This window comes from Elephantulus edwardii, unplaced genomic scaffold (assembly GCF_000299155.1).
Source record: "Elephantulus edwardii isolate Elephantulus edwardi_28Jun2011 unplaced genomic scaffold, EleEdw1.0 scaffold00181, whole genome shotgun sequence".
NCBI lineage: Eukaryota > Metazoa > Chordata > Mammalia > Macroscelidea > Macroscelididae > Elephantulus > Elephantulus edwardii.
The window spans coordinates 919313-934575 of NW_006399931.1; the positions used below are offsets into that span (position 1 = coordinate 919313).

Here is a 15263-nt window from a genome sequence, read left to right on the forward strand (position 1 = left end):
GCGGACTACCTGATCAGCGGCGGCACCGGCTACGTGCCCGAGGACGGACTCACGGCGCAGCAGCTCTTCGCCAACGCCGACGGCCTCACCTACAAGTAAGCGCCATGGCCTCTGCCTACCTGGGCGCGCGCGCGGGCGCGGGGGTCCCCGGCCGGGCCTGCACGTGCGCGCGCCCCTCGCCACTCTTGCGAGCCGCCGGCTGTCTGCGGCCGGATTCGGTGCCCGGCCGAGGGGGCTGGGCAGGGGAAGGAAGCGGCTCACGCCGAGAGAGGGACGTGGCACAATGACATCGTGGCCCACGGTGCCACGCCGTGTTCCGGGCCAGGTCCGCGCCCGGCCTGCGCCTGCCTCCTACCATCTCCTCGTGGGTATTTGGGCCAGGCTAGGGAGGAGGGGGATGTTTCAGAGGCGTGGGAACAGAGATGTGGGAGCTGTGGGGAGACTTTCCCAGACCTTGGTCCGCGGCATCCCCACCCCCATGTTGCCCCACGAGGACAGAGGGAGTCCTGCACCCAGCCACAGCTTGGCCCCTGCCCTCTCTCTGAGGCTGATTCTGGGCCCCCAGGGTGCATGAGATAGTACCTTTTCCCCACCATCCAGGCCAACCCTTCTCCACCTGTGCTCCTGTCTGCCCACAGGTTGGCGTCGTTTGCCCCCTTAGGCCCAAGTATCTGTGACTTCCACCTCAGAGCCCATCCACGTGGGATTCGGGAGCAGGGCAGAGGCCTGCTTTTTGCTTGTGCCTCAGCACCCTTCTCCTGGGGCCGGGGCCAGCTGTCCTGCTGGCTGCAGGCCTGGCCGCAGGGCTGTGTTGGTGCCAGGAAGGGGCGTCTGAGCCCAAGGCCAGAGCAGAGGGGATGTTGGGAGCCCAGTGTCTCCTGCCCAGTCACTTCCAGGTGCATCCCTCTGCTTGCTTAGGTTGTGAACGAGGTGAGGTATGGTTAGAACATCTGGAAAATGACAGGAGACCCCAATGCAGACTCCACATGAGCTGGAGGGCTCCTTTGTACAGCAGAAGGACTGCAGAGACTCAGGGGTCTTGGCACCCAACTCCTGTTAACTTGGGGGTCTTTGGTGATGGAGAAAAGAACATCCATGATAGGTTTTCCATTGGATTCTCTTAGGGGAACTAAGGAAGTTCCTAGGTGTTCCTCCATGCCTGAGGACACAGTGAAGACGCGATCCCAGTGTGGCCTGTAGCTCTACCCTGAGCCATCCTCCCTCCACAATCCACTCCAGATGATGGAGCTGACTAGCTCAGTGCCAGACCCAGCCTGACTGTATTTTCCTGCCAGCTGGGAAGGGAGGGAGGGTGTCACCATGGGAGACATTTGCCTCTGGGTGTATCCGTCCAATGGGACAATTCTACTCTTGTCCTTTAGGATATCTGAGAGTGGCAATTGATTCAACAGCAATGAGAGTTTTCTGATTTTAGACACATAGATCCTGTGGGGCCCCAGGGCACTGGTGCTGCATCTTGACACACCCACAAAGCTTAGCTCTCCCCAGATCTGGAAGTTCACTGTGTCTAGGGCTCAGACTCGGCTGGGGCCCCATATTGGGGTTCTTTCTCCTTCTCTACCCTAAGCAAGCCATGTCTATTGGCTGCTCCGGTTCAACTCAGCAGATGTTTCCTGGCTGCCCGCTATGTCCCTACATGCCTGCACTCAGCCCCACCAACCCTGTGACTGGGTGCCCCGGCACCCAGCGTGCAGCTGGCCCAGCCGTGTGCCTGTGCTGGGCCGAGCCACAGAGCCAATCTCAGTCACCTCATGTTCCTCAGCACCTCCCCATCTAGATGTAGAGGTTTGCAGGCCCTGTGTGCTCTGCTTCAGGACTTGTGTGTCTTTTGACAGCTAAGCCTGAGCCAATAGGTCTTTGGGAGCCTCTGGTGTCCCAGCCACTCTGCTTTGCCCTCCCCAGGCAGTAACAGTTGCTCTCTCTTCCCAGTGACTTCCTCATCCTCCCCGGCTTCATCGACTTCGTCGCTGATGACGTGGTGAGTGCTTCTTCCTTCTGGGGAAGGTGTCGAGGGGCAGGTGTGGAGGAGGCTGGTTCTCCCTCTGGGGAGGTGTGGGGAGATGTTTCCTGGGAATGCAGTGGATGTGCTTGCTGCTGCCAGAGAAGCAAATGCCGTAGGTGTGCCCTGCGGGCAGAGGCCACAAGGTGGATTCAGGGAATCCTGTGTGGGAAGCCCAGTGCAGGGCCGGGGAGCCCTCCCTCCGTTTCCTCCTGCAGTGGGTAGGACAACTCAAAGGATAAATCAAAAGACTGGATTTTTGTCTGAAATCCTGAGCAAGGATTTGATCCAAAAACCAGATTAAACCCACTGCCAACTGCCTCCATCTGAGACTGTCAAATTCCTTGGGAGGAGATTGACCATTTTCCCAAGAAACAGCTGGGAGATTCAAACTGCCGATCCTTCCGTTAACATCCTACTTCTCTGACTCCCTGATGACCTCATCTCATAAAGGAACTCCTTGCTGTCAAGTTGGAACTGACAACTGACCTTTCAGCGGCTTTTCAGAGGCTGCAGTCTCAGAGGAGGAGATTGCAAATCTTTCTCCCTCGGAGCGGCTGGTGGACTTGGCCAGGGAGATGCCCCCTTTGTGTTAGCCATATGACTGTCTACGCTCTAGGCCACCAGGACTCTTTATTTTTATGGTGAATAATTGTGGGTTTGGTGGGTTTTTTTTAATTTCTTGCTGCACATTTTCTTCCCCCCTCCTCCCCTAGCCCACCCTGCAAGGCATCCCTTGTTCCAGATTGTTGTCATACATATACGAGCGCTCTTAAAGACATAATGTTGTTGTTGTTGTTGTTGTTAAGTGTCGTCGAGTCATAGGAGACTCATAGTGACTCTATGAAGGAAAGTCCTCAACACTTGTGTGACTTTCATCCTCTCTCCAGGCTCATAGGGTTTCCAGAGGCAAGCTACTACGGAAGTGGATGCCACCCCTGCTTCCAAGCTTGTTTTAATCAGGGAGCTCCACCCCACTCTGTCCGAATTGGGTAACCAACCATTAACTCATTTGACACATCAGTGTCACAGTGTTCAGTTTCACAGCAATCATAAGTTACCACTGTATGGCAAGCGGACACACCAGGGCTATAGAACCTAGAAGAATGTTTGAACAAAAATAATGAGAAACAGGACCGAGGGCCGCATATTAAAAGTCACCCACCTTTGACTTGGTAGCATCACTTTCTGTCCACTAGGCCAACTAATCACTCTCTATGTTGATGTTATTGCTGTTAAGTGCCGTCGAGTCGTAGACGACTCATAGCGACCCTATGAAGGAAAGTCCTCGACACTTGTGTGACTTTCATCCTCTCTCCAGGCTCATAGGGTTTCCGGAGGCAAGCTGTTACGGAAGTGGATGCCCCTCCTGCTTCCAAAGACATGATAGAAGCCAGTAAATTATGGAGATTCGTAAACTAGACGGATCTCTGACTTTCAGAGGCTTGAAGGTTCTGGGATGGTGCGAACTGTTACCATGTTCGGCTTCTAAACAGAAAGTTGGGAGTTCGCCCAGAGGTCCCTTCGAAGAAAGGCCTGGTGATCTGTTTCTGAAAAACCAGCCCTTGAAAAGCCAGGAGAACACGGTTTTACTTTGACATGTGTGGGCATCTCCATGAATTGGCATCAGTAACAGGCAAGACCTTGGCTATATGCTAAGGACACTGTCTTGCTTTGCAGGCAGGGCTTAAAAATGAGCCAGATAACAACTTCCTTTATCTCGGAGGCACGTGAGGACTGGGCTCCACTGCACTGCCCTGATTTTCAAAATCTCACAAGCTGTCTGCCTTTGCCTGGGTACAGTGGTAGCCACTCTTCGAGCAATGATTTCCACGGAAAATATTTCCGGTTTTCCTGCTCTGGCAGGTTTCTGCCTTACCTGGGTTCCAGCTTTCACAGGTTTTACCGCACAATTATTGTTCTGTGCATTGAGTATGACCCACAGCGCCCCCGTGAACAGTAGATCTGAACCCTGCCCTGTCCTGTGCCATCCTCACAATCTCCGACACACTCAAGCCCAGTGCTACGGTCAGCGTGTCAGTCTATGTGCTTGAGGGTCCTCCTCTCTTTCGCCGACCCCCCACCTTCCCAAGCATGATGCATTCTCTAAGGAATAACCTCTCCTTGCAACATGCCCGAAGTATGTGAGATGAAGCTTTATCACCTTTACCTCTGAGGAGCACTTTCTTCATGACATATCTGTTCTTTTGGCAGCTTATGAGATATTCAGTATTCTTCTCCAACACCAGAGCTCAAAGGCATCAATACCACACAATTACTATATGATAAACTCACCAAGGCAGGGGACAGTGGTGTGGTGGACGGGTATAAATCATTTCAGTCAGTTCTGTCATGAATCTTGAAAAAGTTGGCTCCGTGCTGGTGGCTGTCAGCACAGAGGGTAATTCCGGTCTTCTCTCATGATGGCCACGGGAAGTGCACGTCTGCCAGAGCTGACGCAACAGGTCTTTTAGGGGAAATTTTGGATATTTCTTGGTTCAGCTGCTCAGTTCAGCAAAGTTTCCTGAGCACCCTGACTTTGTGCTGGACCCTGGGAGGGAGAAGAAACAGTCCTGCCTGGATGCTGGCAGGGTCTCCTTGTTGGGGTCCTGCCAGGGTGACTGTGGAGCTGATAGGAGAGGAGGTCAAGGGTTCTGGACCACGGGGCCAGACTTCTATGCAGGATCTGTGTGTGTGGACTTCAAGCACCTGCAGATCTCCAAAAATTATACAGGCATTCCCCCCATTTATGACAGGGTTCCACGCAGCATAAGTCAGTTCTGATGCTAGTCACATATCTCATTTCTTCCCCACTTTTTAAAAAAAGTTTTAATTATTATTGTCTTTTATTATTAGTGTCTTTAAAACTCTGGTCTCTGTCTTTAGGGATTTAGAAACATTACATATGAACTTAACTGATATATATCTTAACATATACATGCATTGTTGTTAACTGATAGCAACCTTCTGAACAATAGATGTGAACCTCACCCTATGCTGGACACCTCAACATCTCCGACCCTTGAGACCATTACTAGCCACGGTGTCAGTCCATCTCGTGTCTTTTAAAAAATTATTTTTGGGTTTTTATTTTATTATTTTGTGTGTGTGTACCGTCCAATCCGATCTGACTGGTACAGGAGGATATGGCCCCTCCTTCCCCCCAGAGCATCTGGTGGATTTGAACAAAGTGCCTCTGGGATTGCAGTGCAGCTTCTTACCACTAGGCCACCAGAGCTCCCTAAAAATTATTTTTAATGTTTTGTATTTCCATCCATACATAGAAAATACACAAATCTTTTAAAAAAATTTAGAAAAAAAACCCCAAAACCCAGATGGTCATTAGTGAAATGTGTCTTAACCCAAATACGTTGTAATTTGGAATTATTGAATTGCGTAAGTCTGTGCCTGACCGTTTTGGGAGGTAAAAGACACAGCTTCTTTCAAGTTGACGTGGACCTCAGAGGAGGCCTATGATGTCACTTCACATACTGGTCATATACAGAACCGAAAGGTAGGCTGGTTGGACCCATCAGCCTCTGCGCAGGTGTGAAGGCAGCGTGCACCTGTAAGAGTGTCAGCCTCTGAAACTCTGGGGCAGTTCTCTGGGGTCTCTGTGTCAAAAGCAACTCAGTGGCAGTGTGTCAGTCAGAAAGCTAACCAGGCATTTGGTGTCACGTGGACCAGACTCATGACAACCCCTGTGTTGGTAGAACCGTGCCTCGATTCATTGTTCATTCTTCTTCACTACCCCTCGATGGACTGGAACTTCTACCCTATTGGTTAGCAGCCAGGTGTTTGATCGTTTGTGCCACCCAGGGACCCGCTCAGATGCAGAGGACTCCCTCGTGTATGGTGCAGTCCTGAGCTCTGCCCGAAGCCTTGAACCCCTCTTATAACGATTTCCTGGACTAGATTTACTAGACTCTTAGATCTTGGAGAGCGTCTCTTCCTTCCCCCGCAGTCGTGATCTTTCACCTAGTCCTGTGCAGCAGTCTTCATAGTGGTCTTCCTGTCACCTTCCCTGTCACTACTCTGCCTAAGACCGTCCAGTGCATTTCATCTCACAGTGAGAGCCCCTCTCTGTGGCTGTAAAGCCCTGCACCCTGACCCCGTCTGCCCCTTACCTCTCCACGTCGCCTCTGTTCATCTCCTCTGTTCCCCCTCCTCAGTCCCCTGTTCCCTTAAGTCCACCAAACTTGTCTGCACATCAGGGCGCTTGCACAGCTGGTCTCTCTGCCCCCAGGACCTCCCTGTACGTGTAGTCGATGTTTATCATCTTCCTTCTCCGAATGTCAGCTCCACTATAGAAGGCAGGGACCTCATGTGCCTGTGTGTAGCTGTGTCAGAGGCCACTTGTGCCTCATACATGTGGAAACCTGATACACCTTGTTAGGTGAAGGGCTGGAGTCTTCAGTGCCTGTACCTCCATCCACAGGACCTGACATCGGCCCTGACTCGGAAGATTACGCTGAAGACACCACTCATCTCCTCACCCATGGACACAGTGACGGAGGCGGATATGGCCATCGCCATGGCGGTGAGTCAGCACACCGGGGGAGATGGAGGGCTGAAGGCAGGGGGGCGAGGGGCTGGAGGGAAGGATCTGAGGGGCTGGAGGGAAGAGGTCGAGGGGCTAGAGGATTGGAGGGAAGGGGGCAAGGGGCTGGAGGGAAGGATCTGAGGGGCTAGAGGATTGGAGGGAAAGGGCCAAGGGCTAGAGGGAAGGGGTGGAGAGGCTGGAGGAAAGGAGCTGAGATGCTGGAGGGAAGGGGCTTGGGGGCTGGAGGGAAGGGACTGAGGAGCTGGAGGGAAGGGACTGAGGGGCTGGAGGGAAGGGACTGAGGGGCTGGAGGGAAGGGACTGAGGGCTTGGGGGGCTGGAGAGAAGGGGCCAAGGGACTGGAAGGACGGGGCTGAGGGACTGGAGGGATGGAGGGATGGGGCCAAAGGGCTGGAGGGCTGGAGAGAAGGGGCTGGAGGGCTGGAGGGTAGGGGGCTGAGGGGCTGGAGGGAAGGGGCCGAGGGGCTGGAGGGCTGGAGGGAAGGGGCTGAGGGGCTAGAAGGCTAGAAGGCTGGAGGAAAGGGGCGGAGGGGCTGGAGGGAAGGGGCTAAGGGACTGAAAGAATTGGAACCAGAAGTGGGGCAGAGGAGAGCAGTGAGAAGGGTTGGTGACGGGCAGCTTGGCACCTTATTCTGACCACTCTCCCTTCACTCAGCTGATGGGAGGCATTGGTTTCATCCACCACAACTGTACCCCAGAGTTCCAGGCCAATGAAGTGCGCAAGGTCAAGGCGAGTATGGAGCCCCCTTTCCACAGACAAGCTGCCACTTCACCACCCACCCCACTGGCCCTTGTCAGCCCTGGAGGCTGCAGTGTACCCTGACTGAAGCCTTAAGGGCACCCTGTCCCTCACCCCACTGATGGGCCCAGCTACTGTGGCACTGCCCCTTGTCAGGCCACACCCCCTTCAGCTTCCTTCTAGCATTTTCCTTGCCCTGTCTGCCTACAGAAGTTCGAGCAGGGTTTTATCACAGACCCTGTAGTGCTGAGTCCCACAAACACTGTGGGCGATGTGCTGGAGGCCAAGATCCGGCACGGCTTCTCTGGTATCCCCATCACTGAGACAGGCACCATGGGCAGCAAGCTGGTGGGCATCGTCACCTCCCGGGACATCGACTTCCTGGCCGAGAAGGACCACACCACACTCCTCAATGAGGTGCCTGAGGGAGGGGGTGGCTGCGTGCAGTGACTCCAGGGGACCGGAGGAAGGCCTGGCTCCTCTTCCACCTGCTGCTGCTCAGCAGGCAAATAGATGTCTCTGTCCCCACAGGTGATGACGCCGCGGAATGAACTGGTGGTGGCTCCGGCAGGCGTGACGTTGAAAGAGGCAAATGAGATTCTGCAGCGCAGCAAGAAAGGTAGCAGGGAGCAGTCAGGAGATCAGACCTCGGCCAGGCTCCCTGGCCCCTGGCTCCCGTCTCTGTCCCAGCAAGCGCGTTGGACTCTGGGGAGTTTTCAGGAACCCAGGCTGCAGTAGGACCCAAGAGAGCTTCTCCCTGACTTAGGAAAGCCTGTCCCTTACAGAATCCTCAGAGCATGCTCCCCAAAGCATTAGAAAGAGAATCAGCCTCTGAGCCACCGAGTCAGTGGTGACTCCTGGCGACGTCGTAGGACAGAGGACACTGGCTCTGTGGGGTTCCCACGGCTGTAGTCTTTTCAGAAGCAGATGCCGTACCTTCGTACCTTCTCCCAAGGAGCAGCCGGTGTATTCAAATGGCTGAGCTGTTAGCCGTCGTTACTCAACCCCCGATCCATCAGGGCCCTTTTCCCGTTACTGTTAGATGTTGTCAAGTTGAGTACAGTCCATAGCTACCTTAGAGACAACAGATCCGAACCCTGTCCTAGCCTGTGCCATCCTCTTATCCATTTTGCATAAAGCATGACATGTAAGCTACTTAGTAAAGGCTCTGAGAAGTCCTGCATTTAAATGCCTTTGATGTTGGTGCTCTTTTCATTCCTATTCATTAGGACCTCGTGGAACCTAATGCTCCTTGGTTCATACGAGTTATCTGAGGGTGACATGGGATAGGGCATGTGTTCCCTATTGCAGGCAGCCTCCCATTTGTGTACCATGTGGAAATGTGTCCTAGGAGCGCTTCCTAGGCTGGTGCTGCCACCTGGTGGCAAGTGTGGGTACCTCAGGGGACTCACAGGTTGGAATCCTTCATCCTGGGCTCCTCCTCGCCACCACCCCATAATTCCTGTATCTGTCCACATAAAACCCCAGAATTGCCACGGGCTGGATGGAGACAGAGGGACCTGCACTTTCACCTCAGCTCTGCCTTCCTCTGTAGGAAAGCTGCCCATTGTCAATGACCATGACGAGTTGGTGGCCATCATCGCCCGCACTGACCTGAAGAAGAACCGAGACTACCCCCTGGCCTCCAAGAATTCCCACAAGCAGCTGCTGTGCGGGGCAGCCGTGGGCACCCGTGAGGACGACAAGTACCGCCTGGACCTGCTCATCCAGGCGGGCGCCGACGTCATCGTGCTGGTAGGATGCCCCTTGGGGACAGCTGTGGGGAGAGGTTTCCAAGGTGGCGATCTTGGTAACAGAGCGGCTCCTGCGGCGGAGTGCTTGACTGCTGCGCCACCAGCACCCCACTGCTGCTCATGCTAACTCTTTAGAGAAGGTCGCCCACTTTGAGAGCCTGCTGTCGAATGCTCTTCCCCTACAAGCAAAAAGAAAGGACCTTCCCCCGACTGAGGCTCTTTGGCTGGCTTAGCCAGTCAGTGCTGTTAGAATAGAAATGGCACAAGGATTTGAACAAACATAAATTGACTTTCTCACATGCAGAAGTCTGGATTTAGGGGACCAGCTACAAGGGAGTGGGTTTCTCTTGGTCGGCTTGTGGGGAGTGGGAGGATGAGGAGAGGTCAGCACAGGGACCCTGGGTCCAAAGAATGTGCTTAGCTCTCTGTCCTGGTAGTGGGCAGTCCCTTTGATTATTGCTTTCTTGGTCACTTGGCTTTTATAAAAAAAAAAAAATTAACACTGGGAGCTCTGGTGGCCTAGTGGCAAGAAGCTGCACTGCAACCCCAGAGGTATGCGGTTTGAATCCACCAGATGCTCTGCTGGAGAAGGAGGGACAGTCTCCTCATATACCAGTCAGATCTGATTTGACAGTACACACACATAATGATAATAATAATAAAAACCCCAAACCATGAACTCAATGGAGCTCTGGTGGCCCAGTGGCAAGAAGCTGCACTACAGTGGCGAAGGTGCGCGGTTTGAATCCGCCAGATGCTCTGCTGGAGGAGGGGCAATCTTCTCCTGTACCAGTTGGATTTGATTCAGCAGTACACACACACACACACACACACACACACACACACACACACACACAATATCACACACAATCACATTAACTCAAGATATAACCTAATCCTGTTGATTGCATTCTGCATCATTAACGTGACTGTCACTAATTTCCTTCAATAATGTATACAGTACTGTTGCCTGGATTTTAATCTTCATCATTGTCATAACAGGATAATTACATCAGATCACAAAGTGGGAGATAATTTTGAGAATGACAGCCTAGCCCACGTTGGCACCTGTTTTGGGGAGACACAATCCAGTCCATCACGCTACCCAAGCCTAAGCTTCATGTCTCCCGACAGGACTCCTCCCAGGGGAACTCAGTGTATCAGATCGCCATGGTGCACTACATCAAGCAGAAGTACCCCCACCTCCAAGTGATTGGGGGCAATGGTGAGTCCCCTTTTGCCCCTGCCTTTGTCCCTCATTGCTGCACTCTTCTCTGGAGTTGAGGCAGCAGCTAGATGGGCATTGGTCACTGTAGGGGGCACTAGACTGGGAGGAGGCCCCAGGCAAGGCAGGACATCCCATGCTCACCTTCGTCCTTTCTCCCACCAACAGTGGTGACAGCAGCTCAGGCCAAGAACCTGATTGACGCGGGTGTGGACGGGCTGCGTGTGGGCATGGGCTGTGGTTCCATCTGCATCACCCAAGAAGGTAGGTGCCAGCAGGACAGTGAGTGGTGGTCAGCGTGACACTCTTTGCCCCTTTCCACTAATTTGTATTGAAGAACTCTGCCAGCACCTTCCCATGGGTGACCCAGACCCTGCCCTGTGGGTACCATGAGGAAGCAGGTGTGAGCGGGTGAGGTGCTGGGGGTCTGGGTCTCGGCTCTGATCTAGGCAGCCCAGTCAGGAGATGCCAGGCAGGTGCCACTGCTTTTGTGAGGTGCTGGTTGGAAGCCACCTGGGGTTTGAATTTGGGATAAGGTAGATACTTGATGCGCAGACAGTATAGCGCTGAATCTGTAAGGATGTGTTACATCTAGGTAGTGCGATGGAGTTCCTGGGTGACGCACATGGTTAAAATTCTCAGCTGCTCTAAAAGCTTGGAGGATCAAGGCCCCTAGATGTTCCTCTAAAAACTCAGCCATTGTAAACCGTGGAGCACAGCCATGGCCTCAAAAGCCTCGTCTCGCCCTGTTCTTTTTCCTTACTGGGGCCCTGGCAGAGGGTTGAGGTGGTCTGTGCTGGTGCTGGCATTTCTCCATCTCATGCTCTTCACTCATCTCCCAGTGATGGCCTGTGGCCGGCCCCAGGGCACTGCCGTGTACAGAGTGGCTGAGTATGCCCGGCGCTTTGGTGTGCCTATCATAGCCGATGGTGGCATCCAGACCGTGGGCCACGTGGTCAAGGCCCTGGCCCTCGGAGCCTCTACAGGTAAAAGGGCATCAGTTGGGGACCAGGTGGGTGGGGTAGGGTTAGGATCCGGCAGGGCAGGAGGGTCCTTGGCTGCAGGCATTGACCCCCTCCCCACTGCAGTGATGATGGGGTCCCTGCTGGCCGCCACCACAGAGGCCCCAGGCGAATACTTCTTTTCGGATGGAGTGCGGCTCAAGAAGTACCGGGGCATGGGCTCGCTGGACGCCATGGAGAAGAACAGCAGCAGCCAGAAGCGATACTTCAGGTGCCTGCCCGAGTCCCAGCCCAGACACAGGCCGCCGACCCCGCACCCACACGCGCTGGTTCCCTCGGGTGGCGAATGGTCCCCCCCGTGGAAAGCAGGCACGCTAGGCAGAAGGAGCCGCCCTGGCCACCCAGGTCTCGGTTTTATTGCATGCTGGGACCCTGGGAATGACTGCTTTGGGACAGCCTTCTAGGTGGGATCCCTTCATCTTGAGAGGTGAAGAGGGTGTCCCCGGCAGGCTCTGGCTCAGTGTCCCTGCTCGTCCACAGTGAGGGGGACAAGGTGAAGATCGCGCAGGGCGTCTCCGGCTCAATCCAGGACAAAGGCTCTATCCAGAAGTTCGTACCCTACCTCATCGCAGGAATCCAGCACGGGTGCCAGGACATCGGGGCCCAGAGCCTGTCTGTGCTGCGGTGAGCACGGGGATGGCTTCCTCGTCCTGCTTTCTTTCTCTCTCTTTCTTCACCATGTGTCCCTGACCTGACCTCACACCTGCCCACCAGGTCCATGATGTACTCAGGAGAGCTCAAGTTTGAGAAGCGGACCATGTCGGCCCAGATTGAGGGTGGCGTCCACGGCTTGCACTCGTAAGTGAGCCCACAGAGCCTCTGGGCAGGGCGTGGAGGCACAGTCAGAGGCTGAGCTGAGTTCCAGGAGCCCCAGACACCACTTCCACTGGGGGACAGAGGCCGCTGCAGGAGCTCCGCTCCCTCCCATAGGCCTAGCCCACCTTGGGTCCTGGGCCCTTGGCCCCTACAGACAGGCCATGCTGCTCCCCTCCCCTCGGGCCACTCCCGAGCAGGGCACGGGAGGTGTGGTCACCAGCGCTCTCCAGCTCCGGGCCCTGGCTTGCTCAGAAGCTTGGTGGCGGTGGCTGGGGCTGGTAGTGCTGGCCTCTGACTGGTGGCAGCAGCGGACAGGCGGCAGAGGCTGGGGGCCTGGGTCCTCGGACAGGAGCAGGACAGGTGCAGCGCCAGCACTGGGTGGTCGTGGCGGGGACAGAGCGAGCTGCAGCGGTAGTGCCAGGCCTGTGGCCCCCCTGGCGAGAGGGCCTGCCTTCCGGCACAGGGGGCTCTAACCTGTGTCTCTTTCCGCCCCGCCCTCCATAGCTATACCCTTCTGCCGTGTAAGTAACCGCGCTGCCCGGGCCAAGCGTAGAGTAGAGCAGGGGGCAGTCTGGGTGGGACTTGGGCTTTGGGAGGTGGAGTGGGCTGGGGGTAGTGTTGGGGTATAACCCCAGGACAGTGGCCTCTGGGACCGGGGTCTCCTGCCCGTGGTGGGAGACACCAGTAGTGCATCCCTTCTGGGATCCAGAGAGCAGGTCAGAAGCTACTGCCTGGAATGGGACCCAGGCCCACTGGGGACCAGGCAGCAGAGCTGAGAGGTCCTGAGCTGCAGAGTCTTGGCCTTCCTGAGGGCTCTGAGGCCTCTCTTCTCTGGCCCAGCTTCCCATCCTGTCCGGGAGGACAGACTCAGCCTGCTCTGTGTCCTGGGCCTGGAGAAGGGGATCCGGGAAAGCAGCCTGGCCTGCTCGTTCATGCCTGTTCTCTCTTGCCTTGTCCCTGCAGTTACGAGAAGCGGCTGTACTGAGGACGGCACCGGAGGCAAAGGTGGTGGAGGGGGTGCACCCCCCAGCCCCCCTTCAGGCCCATCGCCCCTCCGTAACTGAGTGGCCCTCAGATTTGCACTACAGGTTCCCCAACTCCTGTCCAGGGAGAGAGGCAGGGACAGGGTGGCCCCTTCACCCCTGGGGCCAGCAGCGCTCCCTGGGCACTCCACAGTCAGGAAAACTCCTGGGTGACTGTGCTGGCTGCCCCTGGAGTGGGTAGGGTCCCCCTGCCCATCTGCCCAGCCTAGCCGCCCAGACTCTCAGGCCATGTGCCTGCCTCAGGTCTTTCTTGCCGCAGCCTGCTCTGGCCAGCGTGGCCCGGGTTGGTGTGCCCCGGCTTCTCCTTTAGGGCGCCCACCCCCACCCCCAGGAAATGGTGCTCTCCTGGCCCCACCTCTGGCCCGTCCTGGGCTGCTGTCCCTGCAGCCATGTGGCAGTTCTGGGCTTCTGGCCCACTAGGCCAGGGGGAGGTCTCTGCCCCCTTTCCCTGGCCCCAGGTGACCCTCAGGCCTTGCTCCCAGCCTGGCTCTGCGGGGGAGGTGGCCCTGGCCCTCATTCCTACCCTCTGTTCTCTGTGTACCATTCCTGCCCTCTCCTCAGCTGCAGTTGAAGGCTTTAACTTTGCACACTTTGGGGTCACATTGGCATTGTTGTATAATAAGTAATCAGAATAAATCAAGCAGGTCTCAGCCGCCCTGTCTTATTCTTGTTCTGGTGAGGTGTGACCAGGCCCCATCAGAGCCGTGCTGCAGGAGGCGCCAGCCCCACTCTCCCCAGGAAGGCGATGAGGGCGTCACGGTACTCGATGGGGTGCTGGCGTAGATGGGCTGCGTGGCGGGAGGCCTCCCAGGCCTGGGCCCACACTGGTATGCCCGCCTGTCGCCAGCTAGCCAGCAGCTCCTGTAGGCGGGCAGTGTCACAGAGGGGATCATCATGGCTGTAGAAGACGAGAGTGGGAGGCCTCACGGGGGGCTGCCAGAATGCGTCCACAGCGGCCTCGTAATGCCGGACAGTGCAGCCTGGGCAGAGGCGGAAGTAGAGTAGGGCTGTGGCCCTGACCACTGGGCCCAGGCTGCGTGGACCCAACATCTGGGACACACCTGTGAGCAAGAGGCAGACAGATGAGTACCCCCAAGTACCCTCAGACCCCTCATGTGGGATGGCTGACACCTGAGTTCCTAGAACAGTGGTCCTCCCTTTCTGAGCTGCCACCATGAAGCATAGACGCCCCTCAGGCAGCAAGATAGTCAGAAGGAACAAAATGAAGAAGGCCCGTATCTGGGGGGCATGAAGGACTGGGACACCCCCAAGAGGAAGGGATCCTGTTGATAACTCCCCTTTTAGGATCCTGAGAGCGCTCGGTCAGGGGCCAGGTCTCTGGACAGTGACGGGGACCAGCCTTTCCCCCAGTGGTCTGCTAACTTTAAGGCTTCTGCAGGAGTGGGAAGAACCAGAATGAGGTTGGGCTCAGGACTCTTAGGGGACTTTGAGCCCCAGAGCCTGAGCAACTAACAGGGGAGACCCATTTTGGAGAGGAGCCAGGATCCCAGGGAATAAGAGTGGATGGGCCACACAGAGGCTGCAGTCGATGGTCTAACTTGCTGGTTGGCTTGTAAAACAACAGGAGACAGCTTGACCAGAGGTGGAGATGGGACAAAACCCAAGAGGTTAGATGAGGCCAAGCCGCCAAGGAAGTCACTGCACTGAGGGCCTCGAAGGGAGTGCTCCAGAAATTTGAGAGGACCTTGTAGCTCAACGGTGAACTACTAAAAACTACAAAACAAAACTCAGCTACTAAACAAAAGGTTACTGGTTCAAACCCACCGAGGGGCTCTGCAGAAACCAAGATCTAGCAATTTGTTGGCAGAGTAGGAAACACGAGGGGGCAGTTCTGTCACAAGGGTCTCTATGCCTCCAGCACTGACCCCACAGCAGGTGAACCACAGGTGAACTGTGCCACCTTGTGAGACAGGCCAGAGCCCATTCACGGAAGCATGTTAGAATCCTCTCTCCTGTCAGGCAGGAGGTTCACACAGCACCCTCTCTTGGTGTGGGTCAGAATTACCTGGAGACTTAAGATCAGACCTAGGGGCCAGGTTTGCTGAAGGAGGAAAGGGGCC

At 55.6% G+C, this 15263-nt stretch overlaps 1 protein-coding gene across 1 annotated transcript in view; it reads left to right on the forward strand.

The window, feature by feature from the left end:
- The window catches only part of IMPDH1 (IMP (inosine 5'-monophosphate) dehydrogenase 1), a 17158-nt gene extending 4034 nt beyond the window's left edge, over window positions 1-13124 (forward strand). Inside the window, exons 2-15 of the mRNA XM_006896068.1 lie at window positions 1-95; window positions 1951-1999; window positions 6459-6560; window positions 7239-7313; window positions 7533-7739; window positions 7854-7941; window positions 8878-9077; window positions 10211-10301; window positions 10470-10565; window positions 11144-11287; window positions 11390-11534; window positions 11804-11947; window positions 12038-12121; window positions 13103-13124. The exon at window positions 1-95 is cut by the window's left edge and continues 6 nt beyond it. Coding sequence (XP_006896130.1) covers window positions 1-95; window positions 1951-1999; window positions 6459-6560; window positions 7239-7313; window positions 7533-7739; window positions 7854-7941; window positions 8878-9077; window positions 10211-10301; window positions 10470-10565; window positions 11144-11287; window positions 11390-11534; window positions 11804-11947; window positions 12038-12121; window positions 13103-13124 — 1542 coding nt within the window. The remainder of the gene's footprint in view (window positions 96-1950; window positions 2000-6458; window positions 6561-7238; window positions 7314-7532; window positions 7740-7853; window positions 7942-8877; window positions 9078-10210; window positions 10302-10469; window positions 10566-11143; window positions 11288-11389; window positions 11535-11803; window positions 11948-12037; window positions 12122-13102) is intronic.
- Window positions 13125-15263: the final 2139 nt, after the last annotated feature.